Here is a 15,943-nt window from a genome sequence, read left to right as displayed (position 1 = left end):
GGAAACAATATGGAAAAAGTAGACATGGGGAAAAAAATCACTACCTTTGTCTTTTTTTAAAATTAGACAGTGTTCAAATTGAGAAGATATTCTTCAAGGAGTCAGCAACAAGCATTGTAAAAGTAGATAAATGTAGACTTGGAATATTAATTCAGTTTAGGAATAAAATCACAGATGTAATCAAATGTTATGCCGCCCAAAAGAAACAAGGATGTATTTTTCTCTCATGTTGATGTAATCAGTGTTAAACTTTGAGAGATTTTCTTGTGGGTTTAAATGTCATACCAATGACAAAATATCATTTACTGTGATTATATGAGCACACATTGGTTGTAAAACTACACTGGAGCAACAGAACTCTTCACAGGCAATGGCAGCTAATTTTTTCTAAAGATCTTTAGTAGGGTAGAGATGAGGAGAAAGTGAGGTCTGCAGATGCTGGAGATCAGAGCTGAAAATGTGTTGCTGGAAAAGCGCAGCAGGTCAGGCAGCATCCCTTCATCAGGAAACTTATGCCCGAAACTTATGAAGGGCTTATGCCCGAAACATCAAATTTCCTGCTCCTTGGATGCTGCCTGACCTGCTGCGCTTTTCCAGCAACACATTTTCAGCTAGGGTAGAGATGAGGAGAGTGAAGGACATAGTTCAGAAAGTGACACTGAAGCTATTGACGGTTCTGAATTGTAAGTGACTATGTACACATGCAGCAGAGTACAATGCCATGCAAGAATACTTCAGGAATGTGACATTCTCACACCATGTTGAAATTTCAGTATAAGATTGCAGTGATCTTATTGGATTCAACAGTCATGGGGGTAGAAAAGTTTCTCCAGCTCTGGTGTACGTATATGAAACATGATGCATTGACTCTCTGATACTAAGTTAAAGAACACCACTGAAAAGGTAAATAATATTTTGACCTTCATTACAAAGGGATGCAAAAGGATTGGCAGATATAAGTTTTGGAATGAAGAAGTCTTCCTATAATTGCACAAGATTTTGATGGGACCATATGTAGAGTACTGTGAAGTATTGATCACATGACTTAAGAAAAGATACAATTGCATTCTGGAATGCACTGCTGGTAGGATAGATGAGGTGGAAAACCTCACAACCTATAAAAAGGTGACCTCTTGAAATATAACATTCAAGGCTTTGAGCCAAGTGATGGAATGCAGAAACAGTGAGATGTAGTATTTTGTCAGTGCAGACACGCCAGGCTGAAAGACCTTTTCTTCACAAGAAAATTCTATGATTCTTTGCATTGGGGGCTATGCAGCAAAAATTCCTGGGAACAAGTTTTTTTATTCTTGCATTTGTTGCCCACCTTAATTTCCCTTGAACTGAATGAATTTCTCACCCATTCCAAAAGCCTGTCACATTGCTGTGAGCCTGAAGTCACATGTAGCACAGATGCAATAAAGACAAGAGACTTGCTTTGTTAAAGAATATTGGGTTGTTGGGATATTGGATTGTTCTGACCGGAGTTATTTAATTGGGCTTATCCTCTGTGAAGTGTGGCAGACAATCTTACTGAAAAATACAAGATTATGAGGGCGATGACAAAGTCGATTGAGGAGCCCCAAATACCGGGGTTCAGTGTCAGAATAAGGAGGTCAATCACTTAGGACTAAAATTACTTCACTCAAAGGTTCTGAATCTTTGTAGTTCTCTTCTCCAGAAGGTGCAGACAACCCATCATTAAAAATATTTAATGCTGGGTTAGACAGAATTTTTGTTACTCTGAGAATCAACTGACATGGCGACCCAATGGGAATGTGGTGTTGGAGGCCATGCCAACCATGGTCATATTGAATGGCAGAGTGGACTTGCAAGGCTATATGGTCAACTCCTGCTCCTCGTTCTTGTGTTCTTGAAGGGGGAGGTCTCATCCATGTGATAATTAATAATATGTAAAAGAAAAAGGTGTGGTTCCTGCAGTTCCTTTAGGAACTTGTGGAAAATTTTAAAGATACCAATCTCTGGTGTGTTCTCAGTGCTTAGTGTTAGTGAGTATTGGAGTAGTAGATTAATAGTTAATATGTGGCTGAACAAATGGAGGAGGAGAGAGAACTTCAGGGCTTTGGGATGTAGTCAAGGAATGGAGGAAGCTGTATATTGTAGGTGTGTTGCTCCTGAATGAAATTGGCACTTTTGTCCTTGTAGAAATGTGCTGTGGGGAAGACTTAAATTAATTTAGCAGAGGATGGGCACCAGGATTAAATATTACAGAGAAAAACAAGATGAACAGAAGACCAAGACAGGTAAATATCACCAGAGTATGGAATAATTCAGAAATATGAGATATCAGACAGAGAAGATGTGAGGCAATAAGATACATTTGGAGAATTTGCATGTTAATGCACACAGCATGATTAAGACCAGATACAAGAGTAGCAGTAGGCCATTCATCCTATTCAGTCTTCTTCATCATTCAGTGAAATCATGGCTAATCTGATAATTCTCAATTCCACTTTTTGCCTTTTCCCTATAACCCATGATTACCTTATTGATTAAATCTTGACTTCTAAGCATACTTAATAAGTAGAATTATTAATACTTAATTATTAACCAGCCTTTGCCATAAAAACAAATTACCAGTTCACTACTATCCAAGGGAAGAAGTTCCTCCTCATCTCTATCTTAAATATGTAACCTCTTATTCTGAGATTATGCTCTTTGGTCCTACATGCTCCCACAAGGGGAAACAACCTCACAAGAATCTTGTATGTTTCAATAATGTCACCTCTCATTCTTAAATCCCAAGGAGCATAGGCTCAACCTACTCAACCTCCCATCTGTAGCATCTTTCTTTAATATTCTATGATGCATCCCATCATAGTACACAAGAACAGTACTTTAAGAAAGATGTGTGAATGCATTGGAGAGTGTGCAGAAAGGATTCATGGAATGGTTTTAGGGATTAAGGACCTCAGTAAAGGAAATAGACTGGTGAAGTTATAAATATTTCCCTTTGATGAGAAGACTGAAATGACATTTGATAGAGATATTTAAAATCATGAGGGGTCTGAACAGAGTGTAAAGGTGAATCTTTTCCACCTTGTGAAACAAATGAGGTGACAGAGCACTGATTTAAAGTAATTTGCAAAAGAAATAATAATGATATGATGAGAATTTCTTTTCACACAGCAAGTCGTGAAGATTTGGAATGCATCATGTAAGAACACAGCAGAAGTATGTTAAATTGAAGCAAGCGAAAGGGAATTAAATTATCTGAAAAGGAAGAATATGCAATATTATGGGGGAAAGGAGGGGGAATGGCACTATTTAAATTTCATATATTGCTAATGTAACATAGGGCCACAGGGCTGTACAGCATTGAAACGGACCCTTCAATCCAATTTGTCCATGCCGACCAGATATCCTAATTGAATCTAGTCCCATTTGCCAGAATTTCACCCATATCCCTGTCAATCCTTCCTATTTATGTACCCATCCAGATGCCTTTTAAATGTTGTAATTGTACCAGCCTTCACCACTTCTTCTGGCAGCTCATTTCACACAAACACCACCGTGTGTGTGAAACGTTACCCTTAATGTCCCTTTTAAATCTTTCCCCTCTCACCTTAAACCTGTGACCTCTACTTTTGGATTCCCCCATCTCCAGGGAAAAGATCTTGGCTATTCACCCTATCCATGCTCCTTATGATTTTATAAACTTCTATTAGATCACCCCTCAGCCTCTGAGTCTTCACTGAACCCTTTCAAGTTTCACAACATCCTCCCTAAAGCAGGAAGACGAGAATAGTACAAAGTATTCCAAAAGTGGCCCAACCAATGTCCTGTACAGCCGCAACATGACCTCCCAATTCCAATATTCAATGCACTGACCAATAAAGGCAAATGTACCAAATGCTTTCTTCACTATCCTAACTGCCTGGGACTCCACTTTCAAAGAACTATGAACCCGCACTCCAAGGTCTGTTTTTTCAGCCACACTTCCCAGAACCTTACCATTAGGTGTATAAGTCCTGCCCTGATTTGCCTTTCCAAAATGCAGCACCTCAACAGTATCTAAATTAAACTCCATCTGCCACTCCTCGGCCCATCTACCTCAGAGTAAAATCTTGATCAATCTTCTTCACTGGCCACTACACCTCCAATTTTGATGTCATTTGCAAACTTACTAACCATACCTCCTATGTTCACATCCAAATCATTTATATTAATGACAAAAATAGTGGACTCAGCACTGATCCTTGTGGCACAACGCTGGTCACAGGTCTCCAGTCTGAAAAACAATCCTCCACCACCACACTCAGTCTTTTACCTTCAAGCAAAATGGCTAGTCATCCCTGTATTCCATGTGATCTAATCTTACTAACCAAACCATCATGAGGAACATTGTCACATGCCTTACTGAAGCCAATATAGATCATGTCCACTGCCCTGCCTTCATTAATCCTCTTTGCTACTGCTTCCAAAAACTCAATCAAGTTTGTGAGACATGATTTGCCACACACAAAGCCACGTTGATCACCCCTAATCAATTCAGGCCTTTTCAAATACATGTAAATTCTGTTCTTCAGGATTCCTGTCAACAACTTGCCCACCACTGATGTCAGACTCACTGGTCTACAGTTCCCTGGCTTTTCCTTAGCACCAGTCTTAAACAGTGGCACCACTTTTGCCAATCTCTCGTTTTCCAGTACCTCGCCTGTCATTATCTAATGAATTTTACTGCCTTGAAACTCTAGCTAGCAGTACCTAAAATTCAACTTTGACCAAGCTTTTCATCACCTGATCTTACATTTTCTTTTGTGGCTTAGTGTCAAAAATTATTTGGTTGCACACTCTCAAAGTTTTGCAACATTGTAGAGATGTCTTATAAATTCGGATGACTAAATTTGTTACGAAGGCCAGCTGTTTTAGCTGCCCTACACTCGAAAGGAAAATCAATTAATATATTTTGAGAAAAGGCCTGAAACATTAAATCTATTTTTTTCTTCAGAGATGTTTCTTGAGCTTAGCATTTCCATTGGTTCTTGTTTTTATTTCAGATTTCCAGAAACTGGTACTATTTGCGTTTGTTTCAGTAAGAAATGGTGCAGTTTGGAAATATTCATGCTGTTCATGAACTTGCTATCATTTTGTTAAACTCTGTACTTTTCAGTTGTTTGAAATCATGTAGTGACGATCTTTCTTGGCAGTCAGGATTGGGTGTGGAGTATCTAGCACATCTGTTGAAGGTGACGTGGCACCAGAATGATATGCCATGTAATGAAAGCTCAAAACTAAGTAAATCATCTAATTTTGTTATCTATAGCCCATGGCACTGTTAGTCATTATCCCAGTGAGGGTCGTCAAACGTAAGTGTACATTTCACACTGGGTGAGCAGTAAGTCTAGATATATATGTGGAAGTTTTATTCAATGAACAGCTCCCAAACGTGACTATTTTCTCCACTGATCATGGTTCCAATTTACCAAGAAAAGTAATATTTCAACTGAGTACTGAGAAATGAATAGATGGGTGAAATAGTGAATGAGTGCAGCATGAGTCATCAACTTCAGAACATGAAGCTACGGGTAGAGAAATGAAATTGGACCCAGGGAAATGCTTTCTAAATTTAAAACAAACTCGTTCACGTACATTAAATTAATTTTATTTTTGGATTGTAAACTAGATGTTGCTTAACTTTGACACTCATTCCTCACGTTGGGCGGATTTTGAAATGACAGGAGTTTACAAGCTCTTTGCGACTGACCTCTCCCAGGACCCCGCCCCAACAACTCTCCTGCCGTCCGATTGGCTAGTGGACGCCATAGAAACCGGCTCCGTCATAATGAGTCGCATTCGGTCGGTTCCCAGCTCAGACTCCCCGGCGTGTCGGCCATGATGCTTTTCAATTGAAGAAAAAAGTTCAACTTCCGCTAATAAAGTTAGCCCGGCGATTTTCCTCGTCGGCTCTTCTCGGATGTGAACTCCCTTTAGGCTTGGTAGTGGGATTTAACCAAAAAGAAAACACCCTTGGACGGTGTGGACTGTGAGCGGAGGAAAGAAGGAACCAGAAAAAAAACTCAGCAAACTCTCGATTTGGTCGAAAAGCCACTCGACAACAGTTTGTTTTTCAAAATAAGAAATAATTGCAACTAAACAGTGGAAAGGGGAAGGGAGTGGAGTGGATTTCTTAAAAAAAAAAGCGGGGTCAGGAAAGGAATAGAGAGAGTTTGCGGGATCTGACAGAGGGAGGAGAAACTCGGGACCTGTCGGTGTGAGCGGCCCCCGGCGGGATTGAGGCGGCGGCGGTTGGAGCTCGGGCGGCGCGAGAGGGGAGCGCGAGCCCCGAGGTGGGGAGGGGGGGCGCAGGCGCACGAGGGCCAGAGGCCAGGCCAGGACCGCGGCCGAGCTTCCTCACTCCCGACTCGACGATGGACTTCAAGACGGCGGTGTTCAACGCTGCCCGGGACGGCAAACTGCGGCTGCTGCAGAAACTGCTGACCGCCAAGAGCCCGGACGAGGTGTCGCAACTGGCGGCCGAGAAGACCAACGGCGCCACGGCGCTGCTGATGGCGGCCCGTTACGGCCACCTGGACGTGGTGGTTTACCTGCTGGAGCAGTGCGGCGCCAACGTGGAGCTCGGCGGCTCGGTCAGCTTCGACGGCGAGACCATCGAGGGGGCGCCGCCTCTCTGGGCCGCCTCAGCCGCCGGCCACCTCACCGTGGTGCGGTCTCTACTCGAACACGGAGCTTCGGTCAACAACACCACCCTGACCAACTCGACCCCGCTGCGGGCTGCCTGCTTCGACGGCCACCTGGATATCGTCAGGTACCTGATCGAGCACCACGCCGACATGGAGGTGGCCAATAGGCACGGCCATACCTGCCTCATGATCTCCTGCTACAAGGGCCATCGGGAGATCGCCGAATACCTGCTGGAGAAAGGGGCCGATGTCAATAGGAAAAGCGTGAAAGGTATTGACTAGAGGGAAGTCCTGCGGCCCTCACTTCGCAGCTACCTCCGCCCAACTCTGCCGTCTCTCAGGCCCTGCCTGTACCTGTCTTTGTCTCTGAGCCCCTTTGTCTGTCTGGGTCTGTCTCTGTCTCTCTATGTTCATGTCTGTCCTCCCTCTCTTTCTCCATCTGCGTGTCTCTCTTTCTTCTCGCCCCCCATCTGTCTCTCTCCTCCCGTCCTTTTATCCATCACTCCCCGTCTGTCCCGTCTCTCTCTGTCTCTCCGCTGACTAACCCGTCTCTGTCCAGTCTGCATGTCTGTCTCCCCAGCCCTCATGCTCTGTCCTGTATGTCCTCCCTCTTCCGTCTCAGTCCTTTCCCCCTGTTCTTCTGTCCGTGCGTCCTCCTGTCTGCCTTCATGCAATCCTGGTTTTACTTGTTGCAATGATGATTGGGATAAAAAGAAATAATTGCTTTGGATCATTGGTATTCGTGTAGGACGTAATATATCCATGCAGTTTTTCTGTAATATGTGAAACTGAATTTCACCAGTGTTAATTTCACCCATGAATTGTGATGTTATTTGATTGTGTTCTCATTTGGAATCTGCATATACACATTCCAGGTAGTGTTGCTTTGCAGAAATCCTGCATAATTATCATTTTATCCTAAGTCAAAATATTAGCCTTTAGCTACAGTACTCCAGTTGACATCAAGTAACAAGACACAATTGTGTATGACTTGGCAATTAAGTAAACTCAAAACTGTCGCAATTGCTTTGAGATACTGCACAGTAATGTCGTACAGTTTGCAAACTGCACAATCGACTGAATAGCTTAAACCCTTAAGGTAAGTGTATATTGTGGCTTTACTGTATGAGCAATGGGCCAGACTATTAGATGGATTTGTGCATACTCTCAGCTGTATATCATTAGAACTAATCAAATATAGAAAATGTATAAATCAATTTTAGTTTTAATATATCAATTTTAGTATACTCTAAAAGAAATTTTCAAATTGGCATTGAGGTTCCATCTGTAGGGAATATTGTAGATATACTATTTGAGAACAATTCAGAGAAACTCTACTCTGATTTTTAAATTATTAAAAGTTGAGCATTGACGTATGATGGGCAGAGCAGAAACTTTCAAGTTGACCGGTCTTTTGGAATTGCTGACTTGGTGTCAAACTTGGTAATATGTGGAGCACTTTAGATAGTTGTTATTATGTTTAAGATGAAATTATTCTCTGCATAGGAGAAAGGAATAGAAACAATTGTTGACAGAAGGAAATAGTGGGAAGAGATTCATGTGGAGCATGGAAAGGTTTCTTCATTGACTGCTAAATGCGACTGTTCTCATTTCGTGTGTTTGTTTTTTCAATAGTTTCTAACAAAAACTGGTCAGGGATGCTGTTACACACCTCTGGAGCAACTGGGACTTGAAACCATGTCTCCTAGCCCATAGGTAGAAGTGTTACCACTGCATGCTACAAGAGCCCTCTAGTTCTATTCGTAACTATCAACTTGTAGCCAGACAACCACCTGCTGTGGCTCCTCTTCCCACCAATCCAGCATCATTTATCTTGTGTCCCCCTAGGAGGCATGACTTCAAGTCCAAGCTGCTCCAGAGGTGTGCAACAGCATCCCTGACCAGTTTTTGTTAGAAACTATTGAAAAAATGCTAGATGACAACAGAGACATCTAGCAGTCAATGAAGTGGCCTTTATAAGCTCCACATGAGCCTCTTCCCACTATTTCCTTCTGTCAACAAATTTTAGTGAGGGATTTACAGGGGTGTGATGGAAGGCAGATTCAAGCAGCTTTTAAAAAAATACATATAGTCAGGTAGATGAGTTATCTCTGGGAAAAGTGGGGGAGGAATGCAGGTAGTGCAGGAGCTTTCTGTGGCTGCCCCCATCTCAAACAAGTATGCTGTTTGGAAACTATAGAGAGGTGATGGCCTTGCCGGGAAATGTAGCACTGAATGCTAGGTTACTGGTATTGAGACTGGCTGTATTGTAATGTGTGGTACGTCAGGTTGCAAATGATCAGTTGTGGTAGGGGACTGTCCAGTGAGGGGCACATGTTTCTGCAGCCAACTGCATGATGTCAGGGTCAAGGATATCTGAGGGTGCAGAACACTCTCAAAGGGGCAAGTGACTAGCAGGACGTCATTGCACATGTTGATACCGACTGATGTAGGGGTGAGGTTCTGAAGAGAATAGAGGAAATTAAGTGGGGAGTTTAAAAAATTGGTCCTCTGGTGTCTGGATTACTCCTGGTGGCATGTACTAGTGAGAGTAAGTAGAGGAGCATAGAGTAGATGGATGTGTGGCTGAGGAGCTGGTGCAGGGGTCAGGGATTCATTTTTGGATCATTGGAATCTCTTCTGGGGTAGATGTGACCTGTATAAGAAGGATGGGTTACAGCTGAATTGGAAGGAAGCCAGTGTCATGGTGGGGAGATTTGCTAGTTCTGCTCAAGAGGCTTTAAACTAGTGAAGAGCATGGGACCCACAGAGTGAGAGAAGAGAAGTCTGAGACTGAGATAGTTAAGGACAGGAGCAAGTCAAATAGTCAAGGGAGTAAATGAGGCAAGACTGATAAGTTAAGCTGCATTTATTTCAATGGAAGAGGCCTGACAGGTAAGGCAGATGAATTCAGGGCTTGTTTGGGAACCTGGGACTGGAATGTCATAGCTATTACAGAAACGTGGCTCATGGAAGGACAGGGCCGGCAGTGAAATGCTTGAGGTACCAATGCTAACATTATGGCTGTGTCAGGGGAGGATATTCCAGGGAGTGTGTCCAGTGAAGTTATTTGTGTAGAACTGAGAAATAAGAAAGGGATGATCACCTTATTGGGATTTGCTGTAGACCCTTCAATAATCAATTGGAAATTGAGAAGCAAATTTGTAAGAAAATCTCATAGTTGTAAAAATAATGTTGTAATGGTAGGGAATTTTAACTTTCCAAACATAGACTGGGAGTATCATAGTGCTAAAGGAGAGGGATTTCTCAAGTGTATGCAAAAACATTTTCTTCTTCAGTACGGAGATGTACCAACTAGAGATGGAGCAAAACTTAACTTTCTCTTTGGTCATTTGCCCTGCCTTATTTCCTAAGTATCAGCGAGGCAGCACTGTGCGGCCAGTGATCATAATTCTATTAGTTTTGAAATATTATGAAAAAGGATAGACCTGGTCTAAAAGTCAGAGTTCTAAATTGGAGGAAGGACTGTTGGATGATTAGAGAAATTGAGGCTCTGGTCAAGAAAACAAAAGGCATATCAGGTATAGTCAGCTGGGATTGAATGAGTCCCTCTGAGTATATTCTGAGGGAAATCAGAACAGCGAAAAGGGACATGAGATAGCTTTGGCTCATATAGTTAAGGAAAATCCAAAGAGATTCTACAAATACATTAAGGGCAAAAGAGTAACCAGGGAAAGAATAGGGCCCCTTAAAGATGGGCAAGGCAGTCTGTGTGTGAAACCACAGGTCTCGGGTGAGATATTAAATAAATATTTTGCATCAGTATTTACTGTGGAGAAGGATGTGGAAGCTAGAGAACTTTGAGAAATGAATAGTTATACCTTGAAAAATGTCCATATTACAGATGAGGTGGTGCTGGATGTCTTAAAACGATAAATCCCTGGGACTTGGTTAGGTGTATCGTAGGACTTTGTGGGAAGCGAAGAAAGTGATTGCTGGGTCCCTTGCTGAGGTATTTGTATCATCAATAGTCACAGGGGAAATGCTGGAAGAGGGTGGCTAATGGGGTGCCATTATTTAAGAAAGATGATAAGGAAGAGCCAGGGAACTGTAGACCAGTGAGTCTGATGTTAGTGGTAGGTAAGTTGTTGGAGGATATTGTGATAGACAGGATTTGCATGTGTTTGGAAAGGCAGGGCTTGATTGGGGATTGGCAACATGGCTTTGTGCATGTAAAGTAGTGTCTCAAAAGTTAGTGTTTTGAAGAAGTGACGAAGAAGATTGAAGGCAGAGCGGAGTCCATTGTCTATTTAGAGTTCATCAAGGTATTCAAGATTTGGCATGGTAGACTAGTTAGCAAGGTTAGATCACACGGAATCGAGGGACCATCATTCATTTGGATGCAAAATTGGCTCAAAGTTAGGAAACAGGCAGGTCGTGGAGGGTTTTTTTGGACTGGAGGACTGTGACCAGTGGTGTGCTGGATCCAAGGCACTTCGTCATGATTTCGAAGTGAACATAGTTGGAATGGTTAGTAAGTTTGCAGATGACGATAAAATTGGAGGTGTAGTGGACAGCAAAGAAGGTTACCTCAGACTACAATGGGACCTTGATCATGTGGGTCGAGGGGTGGCAGATGGATTTTAATTTAGATAAATGCGAGGTGCTGCATTTTGGAACGGCAAATTGGGACAGGACTTTTAAATTAAAGGTTATGAGGGGTACTGAACAGCGACCTTGGGATGCAAGGTCTTAATTCCTCGAAAGTGGACTCTCAGGCAGACAGGGTAGCGAAGAAAGCATTTGGTACACTACCTTTTGAGTTAGTTAAAAATCACACACCAACAGGTTTATTTTGAAACACCAGCTTTCGAAGCACTGGTTCTTCCTCAGGTGATTGTGGAGTGTAAGATCATAAGACACCGAATTTGTAGCCAAATGAGGAGTGTCATGGAGATATGATACATCAAACAATTTTAGATTGTCTTTCATCCTCTAGAATGGGATGTGTTGATTTCAATTTTTTGAGAGGTAAATCCCAGAACTACTTTTAAATTGCGTTCTCAAGGTCTAGCTTTTCTCTCAACTCAGTGCAGTAAGATGTGAGGTCTGTCTATGTCCCAATGTTGAGTTAGACTGGTTCTATTTTTAAAGTGTGATTTACAGAGTTTTACATGGACTCGTGCACTATAGGAATTGGGATGTAATGATGTGGCAGCACAGGATGTTGGTTAGGCCACTTTTAGGATACTGTGTTAACTCTGGTCTCTCTGCAATGTGAAAGATGTTACTAAACTTGAAAGGGTACGGAAGGGATTCACAAGGTTGTTGGTGGGGTTGGATTTTTTTTGCTGTAGAGAGAGGCTGTATAGGCTGGGGCTGTTTGTCTTGAAGTTGAGGGGTGACTTTATAGAAGTTTATAAAAGCACAAGGGGCCATGGTAGGGGAGTCCACAACTAGAGGGCATAGGTTTAAGGTTGGGGGAGGGGTGGGGATTTAAAAGGGTCCTTAAGGGTAACTTTTTCACGCAGAGGGTGATGCGTGTGTGGAATGAGCTACCAGAGAAAGTGAAGGCTGGTACAATTTACAGTATTTAAAAGGCATCTGAATAGGTAAATGAGTAGAAAGGCTTTGAGGGATATGGACAAAACACGAGCAAATGAGACTAGATTAATTTAGGATACCTGATCGACATGGATGAGTTGGATTGAAGGGTTTTGTTTCCTTGCTGTACGACTCTAACGATGACTAATCCATTGGGATTCCTCATTTCTCTTTCTTTCATGCTGTACTTTGGCTGCAGCATCTGGTAAAAATGAGTTTCCTTATCCTTTTTTGACAACGAGCAGTACCCCACATGAACACATTCAAGTGAGTTTACTCACTTACTTCTCCAGTATTGCTTGAGCAGAACGTTTTTCCTGTTTATGTTTTGAGAAGGCCAAAGTCATTGGCTTCAATCCTTATTAGTAACTCAATTATTCTTTCTCAACTCCGAAGTTAAATCAGATAGCCCACAACCTTGATATCTTAGGTAACCTCAGATGATTTCTGATCCATTTCCGCACTCCGTTATTTCCTCAATTTGTTTTATCTGTGTTAGTGTTACTTTTACTGGCATTTGGATGTCCTCATACATGAATCTTCAAAAACTGGTGTGCAGGTAATATAGAAGGCAGCTGGCATTTTGGTATTTATTACAAAATTAATAAAGCTGAGAAAATTGCAGCTGCAATCAAACTGGATATTAGTGAGACTGCACATGGAACGTTGTTTATTTTGAGATTTTTTTCAGTCCGACATTGCTTCCGATATTCTCTTACATGGTTTAAACATTAAATATTTTCAACATTTTAAATTTCTTTTCCTCTCTTTTGAAGGAAATACAGCCTTGCATGACTGTGCTGAATCTGGAAGCCTGGACATTATGAAGATGTTGCTTAAGTATGAAGCCAAAATGGAGAAAGATGGCTATGGAATGACCCCACTACTTTCAGCCAGTGTGACTGGTCACACCAATATTGTAGAATTCTTGACTCAGCACCCACAAACTAGCAAAAGTGAACGCATTGATGCCCTAGAGCTGCTTGGAGCCACATTTGTGGACAAGAAGAGAGACTTATTGGGAGCTATGAAATACTGGAAGAAAGCTATGGACATGCGATACAGTGATGAGACTAATGTTCTTATTAAACCAGAGCCCCAGGAGTTAATAATGGCTTATGATTATGCCAAAGAAATAACTTCTGGAGAGGAACTGGAAGCCTTGATTGCTGATCCTGATGAGATGAGGATGCAAGCACTTTTGATCAGAGAGAGAATACTAGGTCCTTCACACCCTGATACCTCTTACTATATTAGATACAGAGGAGCTGTGTATGCTGATTCTGGCAACTTTGAAAGGTGCATCAACTTGTGGAAGTATGCATTAGACATGCAGCAGAACAATCTGGATCCATTAAGTCCAATGACGGCGAGCAGCTTGCTGTCTTTTGCTGAACTTTTTTCTTTTATGCTGCAAGATCGCACAAAAGGTGTCTTAGGAACTTGTGTGTCCTTCAGTGATTTGATTGAAATATTAAGCAAAAGTGTCTTTGAGATAGACAGAGCCATGAAGCAGGTACAGACCTCACCTGACTTAGTACAGTTGAGCAAAGCGCTCTCGATAATTCTGCATCTAATCTGTTTGTTGGAGAAAGTGAAATGCAGTTCCGAGCAAGAACATCTCAAGCGCCAGACTATCTACAGATTTTTAAAACTTCACTCCCGAGGGAAAACTGGCTTTTCTCCACTTCATCTTGCAGTTGATAAAGACACTACTTCTGTGGGTCGCTATCCAGTTTGTAAATTTCCATCTTTACAAGTCACTGCAATGTTGCTGGAGTGTGGAGCCGATTTCAATGCAAGAGACTTTGAGGACAACAGCCCGCTGCACATTGCAGCACGTAACAATCATCCAGAGATCATGAATCTTCTAATTAAGGCAGGTGCACACTTTGACACCACAAACTCCCATAAACAGACTGCCTGTGATTTACTGGATGAGAAGGAAATGGGGAAAAACTTGATTCAACCCATCAACCACACAACTTTGCAATGTCTTGCTGCCTGTGCCATAGTAAAACACCAATTAGTTTACAAAGGACAGATTCCAGAGAAACTGGAGGCTTTCATTTTGCTCCACAGATGAAATGAATTGTTTTTGGGTTAGTTTCTAGAACGCCTGTAAAAATGGGAAGAATTTTGTTGCGTGCTTTAGTTTTCATCTGTGCGCTAAGAGGTGTTGAATGGATTCAGCAGCTGTTAGTGAATTTTGATTGCATGTTTTTGTTTTGCCCTCTAGGTCACCTTGCATTGCAATTCATGTGTAATGGTAATGCATGTGTGTGTATATAGTATTTGTATCTGTTCATCAGTATTTTAATGGAAGTCTGTTATATGCTGCTTTGCTTTTTGTTTAAACTTGGGATTGTTTATTATAATTTGGAGTTCTAGCAACACCCCTGCCAAACTTGGTTTTGTTCTGAATATTTACAAGTATTGGAATGATCAGTTCAAGTTGACTTTACGTTTCCTGTGGTCCAGATTAGTGTAGATGCAATATTGACACGGAAAAAAAAAATTGGCATTGTGTTTTGTTGATTCTGCACATTGTCAAAGCTGGCTTTAATGTCAACGCCTTAAGTGCTTTAAAGTCTCCCAATGCAATGGCTTGGAGAAAATACTGCTCATGTTGAAAACATCACTATGCAGATATTGGAAGCTGATTAGAACTTTGGGCATTTTTCTCATGCTTTTTGTGGAGTGCTCATTTATTTAAAAAGCTTTGTTTTTCAAACTGCGTAAGGTATTCTGACCATTTTATTGATGGAAGCACCTAGAGCTTTTTTGAATATAAATAGGGCTATATCCTTGAAGTTGCTGCATTTTGACTCCTTTTTACTGTGTTATGGAGTGAGGAGGGAAATGAACTACTTTGATCTACAAGAGTTAATGCATCATTAAATTAGATTTCACATCTTTTCAATGGCTTTGTACAGCAATTGAAGAGATGTTTCCTTTGAAGAACAACCTTCCTACAAGGTATTGATAATTACCAGATATTACATCAAAGTAATACCTGAAACAATATCCACATTACTGTTGACTCTGGAAGTGACATTTGAGGGCTCAGTTGGATTTGGGCAAATACTGTAATTCTGCACTTTACTGACACAGATGAGAATTATTGTGGTACATTGGCCATGTAATGTCTTAAATGAAGCATTCAAAATAAAATGCACAAAAAAAAGCTGCACTTGCATTTGCTGGTGTGAAGTTGCTGTCTAATCAACCAATAGTCATTCATTAAATATTTCCTTTCTGTAAAGCAATCATTGTTTAATTTGCTTCTAGAGCATTTAATTTGTAAAATAGCTTCCTTGAGAGAACATGGCCAGACTTCCACCTTTTACTTTAGAAGAATTTTCAGCCGTTTGCTCTCAGAAAGAACTAACTTACTAAATTAACATTAAAAATCACACAATACAAGGTTATAGTCCAATAGGTTTAATGGAAGCACACTAGCTTTCGGAGCTATGTCACCTGATGAAGAAGTGTCGCTCCGAAAGCTAGTGTGCTTCCAATTAAGCCTGTTGGACTATAACCTGGTGCTGTGATTTTTAACTTTGTACACCCCAGTCCAACACCAGCATCTCCAAATCATAAATTAACATTGCTTTTCTTTAGAAACTAGTCATCCAAGCCTTTTTTTTTTTGCAACTGAAACTCTTTCTGGGTGGTGGTAAAACTATTGATCTTTTCATTTTGTAAATCTT

The 15,943-nt window shown here is 41.4% G+C and overlaps 1 protein-coding gene across 1 annotated transcript; it reads left to right on the top strand.

Annotated features, from left to right (window-relative positions):
* Window positions 1-5,750: 5,750 nt before the first annotated feature.
* On the top strand, window positions 5,751-15,563 carry fem1c (fem-1 homolog c). Its single transcript, XM_060837506.1, has 2 exons — window positions 5,751-6,936; window positions 13,007-15,563. The coding sequence occupies exons 1-2, from the start codon at window positions 6,393-6,395 to the stop codon at window positions 14,314-14,316; spliced, it is 1,854 nt and encodes a 617-aa protein (XP_060693489.1). The 5' UTR covers window positions 5,751-6,392; the 3' UTR covers window positions 14,317-15,563.
* Window positions 15,564-15,943: the final 380 nt, after the last annotated feature.

Source organism: Hemiscyllium ocellatum, chromosome 2, assembly GCF_020745735.1.
Source record: "Hemiscyllium ocellatum isolate sHemOce1 chromosome 2, sHemOce1.pat.X.cur, whole genome shotgun sequence".
Lineage (NCBI taxonomy): Eukaryota > Metazoa > Chordata > Chondrichthyes > Orectolobiformes > Hemiscylliidae > Hemiscyllium > Hemiscyllium ocellatum.
This window is presented reverse-complemented; position numbering and strand designations above follow the sequence as displayed.